This window comes from Maylandia zebra, linkage group LG13 (genome assembly GCF_041146795.1).
Source record: "Maylandia zebra isolate NMK-2024a linkage group LG13, Mzebra_GT3a, whole genome shotgun sequence".
Lineage (NCBI taxonomy): Eukaryota > Metazoa > Chordata > Actinopteri > Cichliformes > Cichlidae > Maylandia > Maylandia zebra.
Genome location: NC_135179.1, coordinates 29650126 through 29672122, shown reverse-complemented (window position 1 = coordinate 29672122; position 21997 = coordinate 29650126). Strand labels below are relative to the sequence as shown.

Genomic DNA, 21997 nt, shown 5'->3' with positions numbered 1-21997 from the left:
CAAAACACCAGACTCGTGCTGTACCTGCCTTTTTCTAAGCCTCCCTTCTGTTTGCTATTCTGTTTGTGCCTCTTTTTGTCACATTATTTGATTCATCTGGCGAAAGGGCATCGGGGAATGACAGTGTGTCCTGTGCGCTCAGCCAGCCTTCTCTGTGCAAATAAAGGTTTAAGTTTGTGCTGCAAACTTTTTTCCATGGCAGCAGCAGTCTGCAGACGATGGCATGAAAACCCAGCATGCGCTAAAGCAATTTCCACTGAGCAGAATAATGTACCATCTGTTGAAACACTGTCACCCCACAGCTTTGTTTGGCTCCCAGCAAACATTTTGACATTGAACTGTTGTTGATAGGAAGCACTGCGCCGTGTTGAAAATGAAAATTGAGACAGCATCTGTACTTGGCTGTTTCCTTCGCCAACCAAAAGACTGCATTTCAGGGATCCAGAGCTGCTGTGAGCTTTTTTATCATACACATATAATATCATGTAAAAAACTTGATTTTGATTCCTGCTTGAAATCTTGAAGGTCACGTGTTTATTCTGAATCAATTCATTATGCCCCTCTAGATCAACAGATTCCCTGTAACACGTAAGTCCACAGTCTGGACACGGTTCCACTTCGACCTGATGAATGAAAGCTATAAACCGACATCAAGAACATTTACTTCAGTATGCAGAGGTTCAACCAGCATTCATATTAGACAGATGTATTTTAACTAGGCTGTATAATGGATTATTGACTTCTTACTCCTTTTTTTCCAACATCAATATGAACTTGGTCATACTCATATTTCGCTCAGCTGTTGAGTTTCTGACTAAACAAGCAGCAGATGTGAATTGATTTCCTCTAAACCAACACAGACACTTTTAAAACCAATTTTAGGCAAAATTGACAATTTAATAACAAAATTCTGCAGAACAGAGGTGTTAGGGTGAGTGCAAAGCATTTTCTTTCCTGTTCCAATATGATGAGGAAACCCTGGCATCTGGGATCTGCAGATATCGAGTACCGATCTGATGCTGGTGTTTGAATTTAGGAAATTCTGCAATGTTCAGTAACGTTTTAACATGCTTAAAGATATAAATTTATACAGCCAAGTACATTTTTGGTATTAATTTAGAACAATTCCGCCATGCACGTATAATAAGAACTTAAGTGTGATGTAATGTGTATTTTGGTTTCAGCGATCCACTTAAGTTTTGTTTGTTTGTGTTTCAAATCAAACGAGCCTTCTGCTCGACCACCTCTGATTTCCATAAAAATTATATGGTAGAAAATGTGAACATTTATAAGGATTACTGTGAAATTTTAGCTTCATGTATCAAATACTTTTCAAGGCAGATTTTTTTGAAAAATGCCCAGCTGAGCCATCTTCAGGCCTTTTTGTTGCACGTTGAAATCTGAGGCAATGTTTTGATCTCAAAGTCTATTAAATACAAAAGCCTGAAATTTTCACTGATTTTTCTTATCAAAATAAATCAGACTCTGTCATTTGGGACAGATAAAGAACATCAAAAAAATATCAGAGTATTGATGGATTAAAATGTGAAAGAAAAAACATCCAGCACTCCTGAAAAGCCTCATATGTGAGCACACATTCATTAAAAACATGCAGATTGTATTTTGTTGGCATATTTTTCATTTTTGCCACCATCAACTATCCAATAAGGCAAAATGAGACTGTAAGTACCAGAGAAGTTGGTTAGCAGCCTCTGAAGATTTGCATACTGATTCATTAAAAAAACAAAAAGATGTTGTAAAATATGCTTGAACAGCCATTATTCTGCACAGGAAGACTGCCCAAGTAAAGTCTGTGTGTGGGAGACAATGACTTGGTCTGTGACTGGCTGAAAACACGTTCTGAGTGAACCCAGTAGGTGTGTGTTGTATCACATGTAGTGACTGAGAAACTCACTAATCAAACGATGGGTAAACACATTTATCGTGCAGAAATGCCGACTGATTGAATGTTTGACAATGAATTGTGCCAAGGACATAGTCCATGGCAAAATTTACTGTAGGGCTGTAACTGGTTTGCTATCACATAAGGTTAGGTTTAATACAGTTTTCTATAGTGATTTCTAACCTTGCTATTTGTAGCTCTGTTCCAGCTGATGTGATAAATATTCATTAGAAAGTTACAGTTTGGTGAAATTCTTCTGATATGGAGCATTGCATAGATTTTCTTTGGGAGCTGTTTCTCACGCAGAAATAATAATCTAGGAGACGTGACCTTTCTTGAGGACACAAATGAAGCGGTTTTGTGTTTTCTCCACGGCATTTGCATGATACTTAAGAAAACAGCAAGAAGCTTGTAAAAAAACAATGAGAATGCACTTTGAAAGTGTCTGAAAATGACTGATTGTGACTTGTAAAGCCCCCTGTGAACACTTAAAAACCTAAAGATAGACATTTTGTGGTGGAAAATCTGGTTAGTAAAGGCAGGCTAAAGCTAAACGTGTGTTCTAAAAGAAAATCAAATCTTGGTCTTCAAAGTGTTATTGTTAGAAGAAAAAACACTGGGCTTGCTGTAAATCCAGCTGCAGATTCTAAATATGTTTGCATGAAGTTCAATCCAGCGCTCTCTAATAATGTGTCAAACTGTACTGAGCTTTGAAGTGCTGCATTCAAAACCAGGAGATCCTTAGCAGTCAAACTGGGACTTAACTGCTAAGCCATATTAACGATCGTACTCCAGGAACTATCTGGGAACGACGAACACACCGAGCCTGCCTTGCTCTCTATCTCCTCTCCTTTTCTTTTCATCTGTGTTTTCACAAAGCAGAGGAGCCGAGTCTTTGAAAAATGACCTGAGAGAGAAAGGCAGACAGCAGCAAAAGAGGAACAAGGGGGAAGGGTTTTAGCATCGCACAGGCAAACTCAAGGGGCCACAGTATTAATGGGGAAAGGGCTTCAAAGCTGTTGGTGATGCACAGGGGCCCCAAGCAGGAGATGAGGTGTTAGGGTGCGGGGTGGAAAAAGATGGAAAGAAGAGAAATGAAAGGGAAGGAAGAGGAAGGGAAGCGAGAAGACGCTTTTCTCTTTTCTGTCAGAGTGAGGTCAGCCACTAACTAAATGTTCAGCTTATCCTCTTCCTCTCATGCTGTGGAATCTTAGGTCTAGGCGTGCTTACTGGAAGAAGAATAAGGTACACTTATTATCTTTGACACTACTGTATAACTAAATGTCATATTCCATGTTTTCTGCTTCTGTTGCTATGCTGGAACACAACAAAGATTGCCAGCCCATTAAAACTTTTGTTCTTGCTGCTCTGAAATCTTTGAGTGGATCACTGGAAGTTTGCATTAGACAGCAGATAACAGATGGACGTGGCCGCCCTGACTGAACAAGCTTATAATAGTCTTTTCACTCACTGTGTGTCTACACAGCACTCAGCATTTAATCATTAGTTATTATTAATCTCTGGCCCTCTTCCACAGCGTTTCTTTTGTCCTGTCTTTCTCCCATCTTCCCCAACAAATCGTGGCAGACAGCTGCCCCTTCCTGAGCCTGGTTCTGGCCAAGGGAGTTTTTCCTTCCCACTGTGGCTGAGTGCTTGCCTGTAAGAGGTCATCTGGGGCTTTCTCTGTATTATTGTAGGGTCTCTACCTTACAGTATAAAGCATCTTGAGGTGACTGTTGTTGTGATTTGGGCTATATAAATAAAATAAAATAAAATTAGTGTTTTAGGTGCTGTGTTGTTGTTGTTGTTGTTTTTTTTGGAGCAGAGGATAAAGTGCTAAGATACAGTCCCGATCAAAAGTTTAAGACCACTTGAAAAATGGCAAAAAATCATATTTTGCATGGTCACCATTTTTTCCTCTTATTTCAAATTAAGAGGTGTTTCCAGTCCCTTTGCAAAAGGTGTATCAAATCAAGACCTAGTGATTCAGTCTGCTTTTACAAACATTTGGGAAAGGAAGGGTTGTTGTAAAGAGCTCACTGAATTTGAGTGTGGTGCTGTAATACGATGCCATTGATACAAGTCAGTTGAGGTTATATTATATATATACGTAGTGATATGTATGAAGTGATAAAGCTACATGAAAATGAATGCTGTCTTTGTTAGATGTCATGCCTTGTGTATACTCTTTGTTTGCTTGATTGAGATTTGTAATTTATTGAACTGCTCAGGTTGCTACTTGTTTGAACTTGCAAATCCACTGAAGCTTAATTAAAATGGGCTTTTAGTTTGAAGTGGTTAACTCATTTCAGTAGTGAATTCAATACAAAGCTTCATCACCTTTTATTATTGTGCACACGTGCAGCAGGACTTATCTTTCTATGTATTAAACACAAAAAACACATATAGAAACACACACACCTGTTTATTTCTGTTAAAGAAGAGTGCCTCATACAGTCCATGCTGGGACATCTGTTACTATGCTAGTTATGCAAGGTTAATTTAATGGGTTGAATGAACCCTGAGATCTGAGCAGAAAAATCAGTTTTGTGATAAACTGACTTTAATATTACAACATTTACATGCACAACATTTGAGAACTGTGCTAAAATCTTATCCAACATTTTATGGTGTCATCAGTAGCAGCTTACAGTTTGTTCAGTTCATTCAGTTTCAGAACTCCAGTCACTGAGCTCAATATGTGTTTTGCCTGAGGAGGACATTCTTTAATTAGGCTGTCAGTAGCAGATTGACAGCCCCTCCACCCCTCAACTAAAACATCAATATTAACTGTTAACACAAATTTAATAGGCTATCAGTTTTACTTGTGCTGATTCACCTCCATCCATCAGGTGAGTAGTGACCAGTATGGGCTTAGTACCAGGGACAGGTACAAAGAATTTTCCCCTCTGTGGAACTCCATGGAAAATCTCTAAGTGTGAAACCGTCACTGGTGATGACCCCACCAACCCTAACCCTAAATTTAAGCAAGTAGGAAATATAATTTAGTTTTTATGCAATTGTTCTCCCAACTCCTAGTAATTAAGGAACAAAGAAAATAATAATTTATAATAAGTAGGTTCCCCTCTTCTCCAGATGTTAGGATTATGGTTACTACCTATGATGACCTCAGAAGGTTAAAACAAGGTAGAAATATTCACTTTATTCAGAATTATTCTACATGAAATACCTTAGTGAACATGAACTTTTCAGAGTATTTTTTATTTGTCTACTGCCCATATGCTCTCAGCTATTCTTTGCACAGTGCCAAGTCTCCTCCTGCTTAGAAGTTTGCAAAGAGCTGTAAATCCTCTCTATATTGTGCTATATATACACTTGGCTTCCCGTGGCTTTAAAAGCTAGAACTCTGTGTGATGTCTGGCTGCAGTAATGCAGTGCTGCTTACTGATTTGGTTTTGTTCTGTTGCTTTCTCATGAGCGACTGGCTGGAGGCTGTTTGGGTGAGCGATGAGGAGCGCTGTCTCAATGAACGGCTTCAGGGTGGCCAGGGGTGGAAAATGGAATGTCACGCAGACACATATGCATCCATACACAAAGACAAGATACAGATATTTCATACTTGAACACAAAAACTCAGTGGTCCTTGCACAGTCCAACCTCTCCCCCACCACACACACACACACACACACACATCGCCAGTCTTTTATCTCTCTCTCCTCGTCTCATTTCTTGTTGCACTGCTTCGGGCTGTGTGCAAATTCATTCACTGTGAAAATGGAAGGCAGCTCCGCGCTGCACACTTTCATTTAGTCTCATTCAGTTAGCTACAGACTCTCTGCATGCTGCTCTCACCCACATTTCAGTTGAAATTAAAGATGTCTAATCGCTTATGCAAACTGACACAAAAGTAATTAATTTCAGAGTCAACACCACACGCCCAGTCTCCAACTTTCTGGGGCCTTTGACGTCTCCTCAGGGTGGATGTCGCCTGTAGGCTCCGACACTGTGTCTGATTTCCTATTGCAGAACAAGTATTGTGATTAGCAAGCAAAGCGATTGTGCAGATAAAAAAATGTGGTCTTCTATGGGGTCAGAGTCGTTACAACTACATTAAATGGACTTTTAACATTGGAGCATTGCTCCTGCTGTTTTTAAATAACTCTCAAATAGTTACATTTCACACATTCTGTGATAATGGTCGGATGCAGGAAGTCATCACTAAATCCCATTCCCTTCTCTTTTTTTTGCAGATGCGTAGTACTCGAGGTGTATCCATTTGGCCTGTGGGATTTGTGGGTGGCAGAGCATATGAGCGCCCCCTGGTGTCTGGGGGTAAAGTTGTGGGCTGGTACACTGGCTGGAGGCCAGACCGACCTTTTGCCACCGACATGGCAGGTAAGAGGCAATCTGTACATCAGCTAAAGCGCAAGGATTACTTGGTCGGACATAAATATAACGAGCTTCTACCATCCATGTCCCCACATCCAGAGAGATATATGGATCCGGATTAGTGTTTTATATTTTTTTAAAGAAAAGTAGCTAAAGGTTTAGATCCATTTAATGAATTTGGCATGAATAAGTTGGTTTAAGGTCAAATGGTCCAAAGGGAGGACGCAGACAGCTCAAGTTCCAAAATCTAAAAGATGAATTGTTAAACTGAATGTGTCCTATGTGGACAGTCAGCTGACATGGCAAAGAGTTCAAGTATACATTTCACAATAAAAATCTAACACATTTTATTATATTAACCAAATGTCTGTGGCTCCCTTATTACTAGCAAAATGTCTGGCCATTAAAGCAAGATGCTGTACTTAACTATAGAAAGAAATCAAGGATATCTTTTGAGCTACACAGATATGCAGACAGGTTCATATGTCTTCTCTGTCAGTGACTTCTTTATAGGGGGGGGGGTTTAAAAGAAAAACTATAAGTTATATAATTAAAAAAAATGTTATTCTTATGTTCAAACTTTAAAGTTGTTGGGATCAGTTTTTTCCCAGATATTTGTTGTTTAGATTTGCGTTTCTTATGGGCATTTTCTAGTTTTTGTGTTGCCGAGAACAGTATCAGCATTCTTGTTTATTAAACTCTTAGTAAAACCAGTGTTCCTGTGGCTGTGCGGTGTATGGGGCACATGGAAGTTCCTTGTCACGCAATAGAAAACATTCATACTGAGCATAATTATTCCAAAATTTATACAAAGCATCTAAACATTCATAGTGACATTTTGTGAGGTGGCTTAACATTTATAACATTGCTCCTTTGGTATATTACATTAAGTTCATGTGACTTAGCCTAAGCACCGTAGTGCCCCCTCAAGATAACAGGTATAACCCACTTCTCTTGTGCTGACTTCACTTAATTTTCTTAAGGCAATAATGTGGCATACATATTACATATATGTGGTTTATTCAGTAAGGTTGCTTGTAGCCAGCCAGTATGTTTGTCATTAATTTATCCAGATTTATACAATTTTATTACTGACTCACTATTACTCGAACCACAGATTTATTTGCTGCCAGCGAGTAGAACTTGTACGACTTTTTCCAAATGACCTGTCGCAACTAATCGGTGTATATGTCAGGCAATGAGTAACAAGAAATTGCAGTGTAGAAAAGCTAAATCATGTTTGCAGCCAGTCTGACTCAGCATTACCTTTACAGTGTGACCAATGGAGCTATGAGAAGTAGATTGTGCAAGTGTCTCATTCTGTCTGTATCTTAGTCATAGTTTTAAAAGAGATCTGCACCAGGCGTGATCATCAAGCGCTTTAAAATCAAATCAGCTGGTTAAATGTATCATTACAGTTGATAGATACTGTATCAGTCACTGTGAGGCTTTAGAATTCAGGTCACGTGTCATCCATCTGTTGGTTTAACTCTTACCACTCGTTGCCAAATTGTGGATTACACAGCAGAGTTATTTGAATAGGAAATTGGCCATTACATGTGGGGCTATGAAACTGTAAAACAGGTTTGCAGAAATGCCACTGCACTCACTCTGAATCTGTGGGTGTGCTGAGTCAGATAATAGAGGTGACTATGCAACTTTGGTTGCTTTTTTAACTTCTTTCTGGAAGCTTCAAAAGGTTTTATTGACGAGTTCATTGATTACAAAACAGTTAAAGCCAGTTGGAGTGTTTCGGCCTGCTGGCTTTCATCAAAGCAGGAAACCAAACAGAAAACATTACTCCGTGTTCCTTGTGTCCTGAATTTACCTGCTTAGATCAGACAGCTTTTCTGTTGAGCTTCTGTTTTTTCATGGATTAATTTGCCATAAAATGAGATCCGATCCTTCCAATTTAATGTTCTGATTGTAAGACCTCCACATAGGACCTGCTGTGCTACTTTGACTGATTGTTTGTTCCGGAGAAATCACCACATGGGGTTGTAGAGCGCTGTAAAACAGTGCTGAACAGCAACAGACTGGGAGGAATTTGAATTTAAAGAAGCCAGAGGGGTGAAAAAAAAAAGTCGGAGGCGCCAGGAAACTGGGCAGCTGATGTTTTTTAAATAAAGCAGATTCTAGAAACACTCCTCAGATGACAGCTGCTGGTTACCTACCTGTGCCGGACCACCTATCAGTCAAAGCAGCAGCTGCTGCCATCTACACATTACACCTACAGAATGGAAACCCATGCCCTGAAGCTCCCAGTGCTCAGTTTTTGTGCTGATGTTAATGCCAGAGGAGGTTTGAAACTGCAGTTACTCAGTCAGCAGAGCACTGGTGACTTTTACACACTGTGCACCTCAATAGTTGGCATCCCCACTTTCCCCACTTCATGGCTGAATTTCTCTGGTTCCTGAGCACTTACAGCTGATCATGGAATATCTGGGAAGAAAGCAATTTCACAAGCTCACTTGTTGCAATCATGGCACACAACACTCGAATACAGCGAGCTCTTTACAACAACTCATCCTTTCCAAAATGTTTGTAAAAACAGACTGCGTGAATAGGTGCTCGATTTTATGCACCTGTGGCATAAATAAATGAAAAGAATAAACCTGTGGAATTCAAAGATTAAGACGTGTGGCCCTTTTGGGACCCTTATTTTTGTCTATGTAGTGTATAAATAAATAGATGTCTGAATTCATTCATTGCACAAACCAGTTTAGTGATTGACTATGTTATGCAGGACTACCTTACTATGACTTCTATTATATTTTTCCAAAGAATAAATAGCAGCCTGAGTGCCCAATCTAACTGCTGAGCTCATTTTGGAGGAATTCAACACTTACAAGGACAAAAGGATAAGAGTGTAATAATAATAATAATTATTATTAGTAGTAGTAGTAGTAGTAGAGGTAGTAATAGTAGTAGATACAGGACATTTATGCCAGAAAATGTTTTAATGGCAGACTGCACTAATATGTGCTTGAATTTATACACTGTGGCAATGGAACTGAAAACCCTTGAATCCAAAGGTTAAAAGGTGTTGCCCAGTGTGTCCCATGTACAGCCAGCATAAAAGTATCCAAATGTACATCTATTGTACATTTGGATATTTTAACATCTGTGGGGACTGACTTGCTATTGGCCTCAAATGGCCATTGTAGAAAAGATGTTTTTGGCCCTTGCTTTGGTTTTATTGATTTAACACTTAAGGTGTCCGCTTTAAACAAAGACTAAAGCCACTGTGTCTGACCCCAAACTGGTCGTTTTCATTTGATCTTAAGAGAATTATCAGACTTCTTGGCTTGTCTGCAGATTTTTTAGTGTCTTTTAGCTGGTTGAAGTCTACTGACTTAGTTCATTCTCATCATTCTGCTTGACTTGCAGCAGGCAGTTGCTGTCAGAGGTGAAAAAGTCCTATTAATAACTGCAACACCTGCCAGAAATAAACATCAAGTAAACATTTACATACTGAAGCTAGTGGAGCATTTCTCTCATGAGTCTCTCGAAACCAAAACAAAGCTAAAAGGGAGCTGATTTTTGGACCTATACTGTCAGGTGGACACATACATGACCCCATACAGGATGTTTCAATAAGTAACTGTTTGCTAAAGTTTTCCGTTTGAATGTTTTGCCTTGTTTACAATATTTACAGCCGGCTCCACTGCCCCCTAGTTGCAGCTCTAATGGAGGTTTGAACAAACAGTCTTATTTAAGGCGGAGTATGGAAAGCTCAATGTTCAAGTGTCACGTGATCATATTGTAATTGGATAGTTCAAAAAATGGGAAACAAAAAATAGAGAATGGGAATAAGGCATCTAATTGATTTAATGAGAATATTAGCTATACTAGCCTAACAAGCAGCACTGATGTTAGCTGTATTAGTACACTTGGTTCAAAAGTAATGTTCTTCAAAGATAATGTTCACTCTGCAGTAATAATCCACAGCTGCATGGCTGCCGGATACTTTCTGGATTGGCTTTAATTCTCAGACGGAAGCTACTTCCATGTTTTTCTGTTATTAATATATGAAATCAGCGTTAAATCCTAAACTGTAGCCAGATTTTTGGTTTTAGGGATTTCAGATTGTTATAATTGGAGCAGACAGTTACTGGCAATGACAGGTGTCCTGTTTATGTCATCAGGTTTATTGGTTTCATTGATCACTTCATGCTGTTGATGCAACACACATTAACCTTGTTTTGTCAACTTTGTGTTGGCAACAGAAAGAAAGCCTTTAAGTCGTGACCAAACTTTAGCACAGAGTGAACCGATGTTACTCCACAACTTTGACGGCATGAATGAAAAAGCGTGTGCGAGGTGTGTGAGTTCTGAAGAGAGCACTTCATTCCAAATTGGTCCTTATATTTATAATCCACTTAATGGAGAGCAAAGCAGACATCCCCATCAATCTGTTTACATCTTCATATCTCCTGTGTAAAAATCCAATCAGACTAGTGATCAGCCTCCGAGCTCCATTTGACCCGAGAGCAAATAATTCATCACACTGACCAAATAATACCACCCTGCCAGTCCCCAGTCATTATCCCACTTCACCCGCACATACACTGTATTTAGACCCTCTGCGCAAGATGCTGTTTGTTAAATGTTTAGAGAAAGTGACACAATAGCAGGCTATAGCGATTGCAGGCTTGTATCGTTCCAAACCCCAATGAGGACACACTCAGCACACGTGCGCAGGTCGGCCCCTGGGATTGGTTTTAATTAAATCACGATAACAGGAGCGGGCCAAGATCTCATCCCTCCATTCTCCCTCAAACCATCACCTAATCACACACAGCACATACACTGACACACACACACTGTAATTATCAGCCCTACTTTTACACCGCACTATATAATTACGCTGTCAATTTGCAACGCTAAGATTTACTGCCGAGCCCTGAACACAAAGCATTTTTTTTTGCTTTAAATTCTGTAAGGACAACAATGGCTGAGCCGGGAGAGCGACCCAAACTTTGTTCACTCTTAAATTATTATTCATGGGATTTACAATAGGGTGTCTGCAGAGTGCTGAGTGAGTGCCAGTGCGTGTCCTAATAGTATTGTGTTATACAGTGCTGTATTGTTAGCAGACCACTAAAGCTTCCCATCTACTGCTCGGTCTCATTTAGCCAGACACAATGGATCCTGGACAATGATGGTGTGGAGTACTATTCACCTCAGCATGTGTGTGTGTGAATATGCACATGTGCCCACAGACACACAGATACAATTACATCATGTGTCTATTGGGGGAAAAACACAGGCAAACACACACCTGCAGGCACTTGAATTGATACAAGTAGACAGGCGTTGATGTTCCATGACACGCACATATTCATGCATGCAATTTTCCTAAAGTGCATCACAGCTGCAGAACAGAGCAAATGCGTTCATACGGGCTCACAGAGCAAATACAGAAACACAAGCACGCACAGACATGGCAACACAAAGACAGTCTCTCTGTTGTTGAAGTGATGCTTACGCTTTGGGGTGCTTCCTGAGATCGGGACATGAAAACGTTTAACCCCCTAATAACCCCAGTGGACCCGAGTAAGAAGCTGAACTCAACAGACAATAAAATTTGTGGCACACGAGGAAAATATAGTGTAACAGACTGAAAGTGCTTGGGGACACATATACATATCAATTTGGACAGGTTCAAATTTAATGTAAAAGTAAAATCCATTTTAATTTGGCCGTATGGCTCTGCTAATGTGGCGCCCGGGAGCAAGTCTGACAAGTAACACAATTTGTGTAATTTTGCCACTGTATACCACCATAGTGCATTTTAAATCCAACAGTCAGGACCGAAGTGCACACTTTCAGATTTAAATAGCCAGCGATAAAGGTGCCAGAACCAGAGAATCAGGCCATCCTAATAAATATAGCACTGCTGATAACTTACGTATGATTGCGTACGCTGTAATTCAGTTCAGCTCAAAAATGGAGAAGGAAATGAACAAATCCTCTGGCTCAGTTTGCTAATCTGTGGGGGGTTCTGTTTTTTTTTTATTGTTTTTTAAAATGTTGTCCTGGAATCCAGATTTACTTGCTCCTAAATTATGCATAAGTATAAACACAAGTAAAGGTAGTCTGAGTTTGTCTATTAAAAGTTCAGGAAAAAACACATGAGTACTTTTTGATAAAAAGAAAGAGAATTTCTATGTGAAAATTATTACCCAGCTTTCAGCTGCCTTTCAGCCAAGCAAACGCACATGAAAATAATCATACTTCAAAGCAAAGATGCAATAATTAGTCACACTTGCTTATGAGTAGGATGTAATGTGCTAAAGTTGTCTTGAGAAGTTTGGACTTACAGTACAGAACACGGTTTCCTGAACTCAACACCTGGCGTTGGATTGCCTTTGTTTCTCACTTCTTTCTGTCTGATTTTGTCTGCTTTTCATTGTCAGGTGCTTGTAATTCCAGTTGCCACTTGTCAGTCACATGGTGTGGTGGAACTTGACACCTTTCTCCTTGGATGTTCTGTTGTTCTTGTCATTATTTAAAACAAATTTAAAAAAAACAAACTTATCTCTCTGCTACACACACCACAAACTGTTTACTTGAGATCTGAAGCAGATCTAAGAGGAACACTGTTGTGGTATATGAAAGGGCGACGGAGGTTCCAGAAGAAGGTCATTCGTTTTTAGCTTATGATGTCAGTGTCACAGTACTTTGTTCTTATGTCTGTTTTTACCCTGGATAAACTCTTTTGCACTTCCTGTCAACGTCTTAACTGGAACTAAATCAAAGAGCAATGGGCGGGGCCGAAGAGATGAATAAAGTGAGAAATCAAAACTGAAAACTGGCTATATAGCATAACAGTGTGATCACACAGTTCCCTCAGGCTATCAAAGCCTCACATTACACCATGCTAATATTAATCAATAAAGTCCATAAGGCTGTGCCAGACATTGCTCTCGTTTTCATTTTATGTTCTATTCACATTTCAACTTGCTTTCTATTTCCTCATTTTACTTAGTTATGTGTGTGCTCTCTGCTGTACTGTTACTTACTGGGTCACAATAACCTAGTAACCATAGTAAGCTAACGGCTAAATCCATGCCTGTAGGTGAGAAAAGTTAATTACATACCTAAAGACTCAGACTGGCAGCAAGCTATAAAGCTAAGGATACAAAAAGAAGGTTTAAACCACAGCTAAAATCACAGAAAGATGCTACACAGTTCAGACAGACAGCTCGAAAGTCATAGTAAGACAGCTAAAATGAAGCCGTTTGGGGTTGGTTGGTGTGTACAGATTTTAGTTTTAATTCTAAGAACCTTATCTTTTAAGATAGGCTTAAAAAAGATGCAGTCCCTACTTAATTCCCTGTGTTTGATAAGTATACATATCGTTAGCTTCATAGCATAATTGCCTAAGTCATTTGACTAAGTCAATGACTTAGGCACTTATGCTATGAAGCTAACGATATATAACCTCCACATGATGCGCTCCTTTGTCCTCTTAATGTTTCTGCATCATGCTGTTAGCACAAAATCAATGCTTCATTTCTCAAGAAGGATTTTATTGTGAAGCATATTTTGTAAAAGTGCTCTGGAACATTATGACAGTATACATTTCCTCCTATCATGTCTCAGTTGGGTCATCCATGGACAGAACGTCCGCTCATTCAACTGAACACTCATTCTCCCCTCTCACCGTCAAAGACTGCAATCTGCTCCAGATATCAGAAGGATTTTAAATGTGTTTTGCCTCATCATGCAATATTTCTACTAGTGTTATTATAAAGGTCAGCCCAGCTATAACCATAGCATGTACAGCTAAACTTATAGCTAGTGATGAAGAACAGCATATAATATAATACTGTTAGTAAAGGAAACTGTCTAGCTTTGATACTAGATGGTGAGACTGACAACATATCCAAAGGCACCCTGTCATGGTCCTGGGTTTTTGAACCCCTGAATTTAATGTTTTTAGACATTGAATTCTTGCTATTAACAATTTATATCAATAATTATTAATACTTTTTTGTGTGGTCGTGTTGTTTGGACTTGCCTCCTTTATTATTAAATGTTAAAACATTTGAGGTTACTAGGTCACTACTAGCAGAATAATCTGTTGGTTGTTTAGTCAGAGGGATCTGTCCCAGACTCTGTGAAGTAAAATGGGCCTCATTCACTAATATTTGTGTAGAACAGGGTCTTAATTCGAGCAAAAGAGGAATCGACGTGGAGACTCAGAGTTCATGACACATGTGCACTGGCAAATTTTGTTTCTACCACTGTATGTTGGTAAATCTACACAGAACCACACCCTCATTTCTCTATGTAAGCCAACACATTTGCCTTTGTTTGCATTCAGTTCAACTCGGTTTTATTGATACAGCGCCAAATCACAACGACAGTCACCTGAAGGCGCTTTATATTATAAAGTAGACCCAACAATATTACATGCAGACAACAACCTAACAATTATATGACCCCTATGAGAAAGCACTTCGGTGACAGTGGGAAGGAAAAACTCCCTTTTAACAGGAAGAAACCTCCAACAGAACCAGCCTCAGGGAGGGGGAGGGAAGACAGGACAAAAGACATGCTGTGGAAGAGAGACAGAGATTATTAACAAATATGATCCAATGCAGAGAGGTCTGTTAACACATAGTGAGTGAGAATGCATGGAGTAAGTGGTAAAGTTTGAGAGAGCTAAGGCAATAATAATTTTACTGCTGAAGAAATTCAAGCCATTTCCAAGGTGGAAGTCGGAGAAGGCACACTTTTCAAAAGTGTTTCCTCAGGAGTAACAACAGTAGAGAAAAATGATGCGTGGGCTCCAATAAGCCATGTGGTTACTGTTGTATCCCCCCGCAGCACTGACTCCGGCTCAGGTAAAAAGGAAATGATTCGACATTAAAGTCGAGGCAATAAGAGAATAATGGACCGGAAGAAAAAGGAATCAAATGGAAGACATGGACCACTTTATCTGTCAGCCGAAGCTGTGAGACATGGCAATTATTTGGAAAACATCTCTAAGAGGGATATTACCCAAATATTCAATCACTACAAATTTTATTCAAGAAAAAAAAACATGCATTCTATTTACACAGCGCCAACAATGGTGATCTCAAGGCCTTTCAAAGTGGTCTGCATACCCACGCCCTGCATACCCGAATGGCCAGGTTATCCACAACCGGCTGGTTCAGCTGGATGCAGTGAATGACAGCAACAAGCATAAGACTTGGTAACACAAAGGACAAGCCACTATCATTATCAAAAGGAAAACAATAACAATAACTGGCCACAAAACAAAAGTCTAGGACAGGGTACCAGGTAGCTCTCACAAGCTTTGGGAGTCCGCTTGCCTAATTTCTGATTGGAGTCAGCTGGCTAAGGTAGTATTTAAGGCCTTTTTCTCACAAGTATTGAGACAGGTTGCAGCTTTAGTCGCTAGGCAAAAATTAGGCTTTTGTCTGAACCTCTAACCAGGGTCTAAAAACTGTCTGTCTATTTTAACATACTTATCTTCAGCATGTGGCTTTTATTCCTGCTGTGAAGCACTTTGTAACTCTGTGTTTTGAAAAGTGCTATACAAATAAAGTTTTTATTATTAGTATTCATTATATCTGTAGTCACCTAAAATGTTATGAAATATGTTACCACAAACAAAACCAAGTGTTTAGATTTAAGAACTTAAATATCCCAAAAGACTGAGCAACGAGCCATCTGCTCCTGCCTCCAAACACTTTCCTACTGTGCTGTTATTTAAAATGAATAAGCTGTGGGTCCCTCCTGTCCACAGCACTGAATATGTGGCAGTTGGAATGACAGATTATTTAAACGTTGGTGAAATGGAAATTTTTACACTTTATGCATTGAATGAAATCAGTAGATGGAGCTTTGATGTGCACACGAGTGCAGCGCGTTGCTCCATTAGTGTTTGGCAGTGTTTGTATTGCCAGTATTGCCTCTTCGTGGGACTCAGAAATAGATTGTCATAAGAGTATTCAGAGGTGGGACCAAGTCATTGTTTTGCAAGTCTCAAGTAAGTCTCAAGTCTTTATCCTCAAGTCCCAAGTCAAGTCTCAAGTAATGTCAGGCAAGTCAGAGTCGAGTCTCAAGTCACTGGTGTAAAAGTCCGAGTCAAGTCACAAGTCTGAAACTTTGAATTTCAAGTCCTTTCGAGTCTTTAAAAAAAACAAACGAAAAAATAATGTTGCAGTTATGCTAAATGTAAATATTAGACCATGTAATTTTAAAATCTGTGTTTTTCTCAACACATGACAAAATAGTGAACGTAGAAAATATACACAAATTGTGAAATTGCACCTCTTTAAAATGCAGCTCAATTAAACTTAGCTCCAAGAATAATTTTCACCGACAGTTCTGAGATACGCTGCATGTTATTCTTGGATGCGGTTGTAGGACCGGCTTTAAAATCACATGACAAAAATATCATACACATTAAAAAAAACTGTATCACCAACGTAGCCTGGACAACATTTGCTAGTTAGATGAAGTCAGCTATCTCATCGTAGCATATTTATATGCATATTTATAATCATACGGTTCTTGGAGTGAGTGCATACACTCATGAAGTTTAGTAACTTCAGGTCACTGCAACAAGCCCAGGTACAGTTTACCGACGGATGGGTACAGGACCTTGAAATGCACCGTGTAGAACGAAAGACCATCGTACGTATCATAAGTTTACCAGTCTCACAAATTGTCGTCATAAATACACATTCGTTAACCGTTTATTAATAGGACCTTTGAGCTCAACGGTAATTAATTAGTAGTGGAAATAATTTCTGGTAGCATCACAGAAATGTAGCAGTGACAATAATATTGTATGCTGTAATCGTACTGGGCAATTAGTGATACAAAAAACCTGTTTTATCCTGTGAATAAAAGTATATGTTTTTGTTAATGTACCATAATAACAGAAGCGAAACGCAATATTGTGTCAGGACAATTTACTATTTATGCACAATAAATAAAGGAGCATAGCGCGACAATTTCTGTTCAGCGCCAGACTTGCTTGTAACCAGTTATGTTAAGAAAAATGACGCATTAACTACAACAGCAGACTGACCTTCGTGTAAATGCTTGGAGCAGACTAACCTGTGAGCTGGAGTGTTCTAGGACGTTATATTTGATCTTTGAATGGCTGCAATCCAGTCGCCTCTTTGTTACTTCGGAAACATGGCTCGAACAATTTCTCTTCAACGACGTAATCCGATAACAACCGATCTCTTTACCCGTCGGCTTCCCGTGGCTGTCATGCGACCGGCTATTGCAGTTAATAATACAACAGCTTCTTGACATTTTTGTGTTTCTTTTTATCGCTGTATAACTGATTTCAATTGAAAGCCTGCGTGCGCTAGTACCGCTTGCCACGAGTTCCCAGAATCCTTTGCGGTTCTACCCGTGAATGACGTCACATTTTCAATCTCCATATAATATGCATGTTAAATTTTATATTTGGGGTAAAATATCAAGTCTTTTCAAGTAAACCGGTTCAAGTCCAATTCAAGTCCCAAGTCATTGGTGTAAAAGTCCAAGTCAAGTCACAAGTCTTAGAACATTTTTTCAAGTCAAGTCTAAAGTCATAAAATTAATGACTCGAGTCTGACTCGAGTCCAAGTCATGTGACTCGAGTCCACACCTCTGAGAGTATTAGCCTGATGATACTATTTAATACTTTGGGACTGGCACGGCTGAGAAACCTTGGCCTGACCTGCTGTTTCTCTCTGAAATGTCCCTGTAGTGAGGAAAGAGCTGGTGGAGAAAACTTGAATCCATTGGATCCCCAAAAAATATTTTTTCCTTTTAAATGAAATCATTGCTGTGGTCATGCTCTAATGCTCCTTTTTGAACAAGAAGTCCCAAATACAAAGGTGCAAGTGAAGCTGAATTAGGAATTAATTATTTTTGCAATTTTCTATAAAAAGACAATTTTTAAGAAAAGTTCAAACAAAGAGTGATTGTGTATCAGTTTGACACACAAGGGAAACAATGTGTTATTTTTTGTATGTAGTGTGGTTTGACTATGATGAATAGATGTAATAAATGAATGCACAGGAGACTCACAGACGTACCCTCCTTCACTGTTTCCAGAATAAGTTTGTATGTAACCACAATAAATCAAACAGCAAATGTTTTTTTTCTTGTTTACTTTTTCTTGTTTATGAGCTTTCTTGCTAGCTCCCCTGTCCGCTGTGTGCTGATGCATTCTTTGTCTTCTGCTTTTTAGGCTCATCAGGTGGCTGAGTATGTAATTTTGTTGTTAAAGGTGCCCTGTGGAGCTTTATTGTAAAGAATGAATGCTTGTTTACTCACCAGGCTGCATTTTGTGTGTCCTTAAAAGGTCGGGTGATCAGCTGACAGAATCAGTGAGACCTTTTCTTCAACATGATTGGGAAACCCAGTTTTTACATTTTAAACTTTTTTGTTTACCCACTTGTGTTCTTCATCATCACAGGATCAAGCAAAACATAACAAATGTTCAAATACAGCTGGGTACCTGAGACAAGTCAACATTATAAGAAATATCGATCCTAGTGGCACCGAGTGCTACAATGTGAGTCCAGTTGTACAAAAGTTTTATGAAACTGTTTGACCAGCGAGTGATGTTCAGCACTGCTACTAGAATTCTGCCTTAAGAGCTCCTGAGAAGTCAGAAAGTACAACCCCAACAGGGGAGTTGTACTAATTTAGACTCTTGATCCTTCAGTAAAAACAAATGTAATGTCTTTAAAAGCTTACGCTGAGCAAAACAATGTCTATACATGCAAAAGAAAACAGTTCTAACTTGCTTTATATGCAGGGCCCAAATAATGATGAACTACAGTCAACATTTTTCTCTCTCCAAACACGCTTATATACCCTTTGCTGATGGGCTTTACTTGCAATAGATACACAGTCATATAGGTCAGCTGGAGTGGGTCAGGTATAAAGTGGGACAAAGTTAGCACAGAGTCTGGACAACCTCCTCTTGGGCAAAAATGGCTCAGATAAGCTGTGACGTCCAGTGGCTGGCAGCAGGTTTAGGAGACGCCTATCATGTAATAGCTCTAATAGCTTATCTACTCCACCTGAGCGCCATTTATCTCTGTGATTAGCCTGCAGTATTGCACATGGAGCAGTAATGAGCCTGACACCAACATAACCTAATAACTGTGGAGGTGTTGCAGCACTTTCCTGTGTGTGCCTTTGTGTAGCTAATTTGAAAAAGGGAATTTGCCTGTGGCTTTAGAGTGATAAGTCTTCTGAGTGTTAAAGATGAGTTTTGTTTTACTTCAGTCTTTTTTTTAATTAGAAAATGTTACATTTCAGTTTTTCTGCTAAAATCTTCTTTTTCATTTGTGTGTTCCACAGAGGCACCAACTTGATAAAAAGGGGTCGCCATTAAGTGGACCCAGTCGTTAACCCTAACCTCCGATGGTTTCTCAATTAACTAGTGGATGTCCAAAGGTTGAACATCATAAAAAGAAAAGACTGTCAAATTTAAAAAAATAGCTGCTTTCAGTATTTCAATTCAGTTTTATTTATATAGCACCAAATCACAATTACAGTCGCCCCAAGGTGCTTTATATTGTAAGCTAAAGACCCTACAGTAATACAGAGAGAAACCCTTTGGGCAAGCATTTGGCGATAGTGGGAAGGGAAAACGCCTTTTTAACAGGAAGGAACCTCCAGCTGAGCCAGGCTGAGGGAGAGGCAGCTATCTGGGAGATGGATGTGGGTGAGGGAGGCAGGAAAAGGGACTAATGAAAACTAATGATTAAATGCAAAGTTGTGTGTAAACACATAGTTATATATATCCCAGTAAGCACAAGTAAAGCAGCAGTCCGAGAGCAAAGTGCTCTATTGTGGTGATAATGCACTATGAGGTTATTAAGACAAGATGGGGCCTTGATTATTGAAGACCTTGTATGTGAGAAGGATTTTAAACTTGATTCTGGATTTATCAGGGATCCAATAAAAATAAGGCAATATGGGAGAAATATGCTCTCTTTATACTATATACAGTGGGGCAAAAAAGTATTTAGTCAGCCACTGATTGTGCAAGTTCCCCCACCTAAAATGATGACAGAGGTCAGTAATTTGCACCAGAGGTACACTTCAACTGTGAGAGACAGAATGTGAAAAAAAAATCCATGAATCCACATGGTAGGATTTGTAAAGAATTTATTCGTAAATCAGGGTGGAAAATAAGTATTTGGTCAATAACAAAAATACAACTCAATACTTTGTAACATAACCTTTGTGGGCAATAACAGAGGTCAAACGTTTACTATAGGTCTTTACCAGGTTTGCACACACAGTAGCTGGTATTTTGGCCCATTCCTCCATGCAGATCTTCTCGAGAGCAGTGATGTTTTGGGGCTGTCGCCGAGCAACACGGACTTTCAACTCCCGCCACAGATTTTCTATGGGGTTGAGGTCTGGAGACTGGCTAGGCCACTCCAGGACTTTCAAATGCTTCTTACGGAGCCACTCCTTTGTTGCCCGGGCGGTGTGTTTTGGATCATTGTCATGTTGGAAGACCCAGCCTCGTTTCATCTTCAAAGTTCTCACTGATGGAAGGAGGTTTTGGCTCAAAATCTCACGATACATGGCCCCATTCATTCTGTCCTTAACACGGATCAGTCGTCCTGTCCCCTTGGCAGAAAAACAGCCCCATAGCATGATGTTTCCACCCCCATGCTTCACAGTAGGTATGGTGTTCTTGGGATGCAACTCAGTATTCTTCTTCCTCCAAACACGACGAGTTGAGTTTATACCAAAAAGTTCTACTTTGGTTTCATCTGACCACATGACATTCTCCCAATCCTCTGCTGTATCATCCATGTGCTCTCTGGCAAACTTCAGACGGGCCTGGACATGCACTGGCTTCAGCAGCGGAACACGTCTGGCACTGCGGGATTTGATTCCCTGCCGTTGTAGTGTGTTACTGATGGTGACCTTTGTTACTTTGGTCCCAGCTCTCTGCAGGTCATTCACCAGGTCCCCCCGTGTGGTTCTGGGATCTTTGCTCACCGTTCTCATGATCATTTTGACCCCACGGGATGAGATCTTGCGTGGAGCCCCAGATCGAGGGAGATTATCAGTGGTCTTGTATGTCTTCCATTTTCTGATGATTGCTCCCACAGTTGATTTTTTCACACCAAGCTGCTTGCCTATTGTAGATTCACTCTTCCCAGTCTGGTGCAGGTCTACAATACTTTTCCTGGTGTCCTTCGAAAGCTCTTTGGTCTTGGCCATGGCGGAGTTTGGAGTCTGACTGTTTGAGGCTGTGGACAGGTGTCTTTTATACAGATGATGAGTTCAAACAGGTGCCATTCATACAGGTAACGAGTGGGGGACAGAAAAGCTTCTTACAGAAGACGTTACAGGTCTGTGAGAGCCAGAGATTTTCCTTGTTTGAGGTGACCAAATACTTATTTTCCACCCTAATTTACAAATAAATTCTTTACAAATCCTACCATGTGGATTCATGGATTTTTCTTTCACATTCTGTCTCTCACAGTTGAAGTGTACCTCTGGTGCAAATTACTGACCTCTGTCATCATTTTAAGTGGGGGAACTTGCACAATCGGTGGCTGACTAAATACTTTTTTGCCCCACTGTAAGTCCTGTATGGACACATTTATCTAACTGTGTACATCAGTGTGGATGTGCTTTTCACTTGGTCTAAAGTACACTAAACTTACAGAGAGATAATACATACCAAACTCATTTGCATGTCTGCTGTTTCTTTCTCTGTGTGAC

The 21997-nt window shown here is 39.7% G+C and overlaps 1 protein-coding gene across 1 annotated transcript in view; it reads left to right on the top strand.

Moving 5' to 3' along the window:
- Positions 1 to 21997, top strand: part of b3gat2 (beta-1,3-glucuronyltransferase 2 (glucuronosyltransferase S)) — a 64006-nt gene that overhangs the window by 21299 nt on the left and 20710 nt on the right. The window contains exon 2 of the mRNA XM_004554613.5: positions 6115 to 6259. Within this exon, the coding sequence (XP_004554670.1) occupies positions 6115 to 6259 (145 nt within the window). The remainder of the gene's footprint in view (positions 1 to 6114; positions 6260 to 21997) is intronic.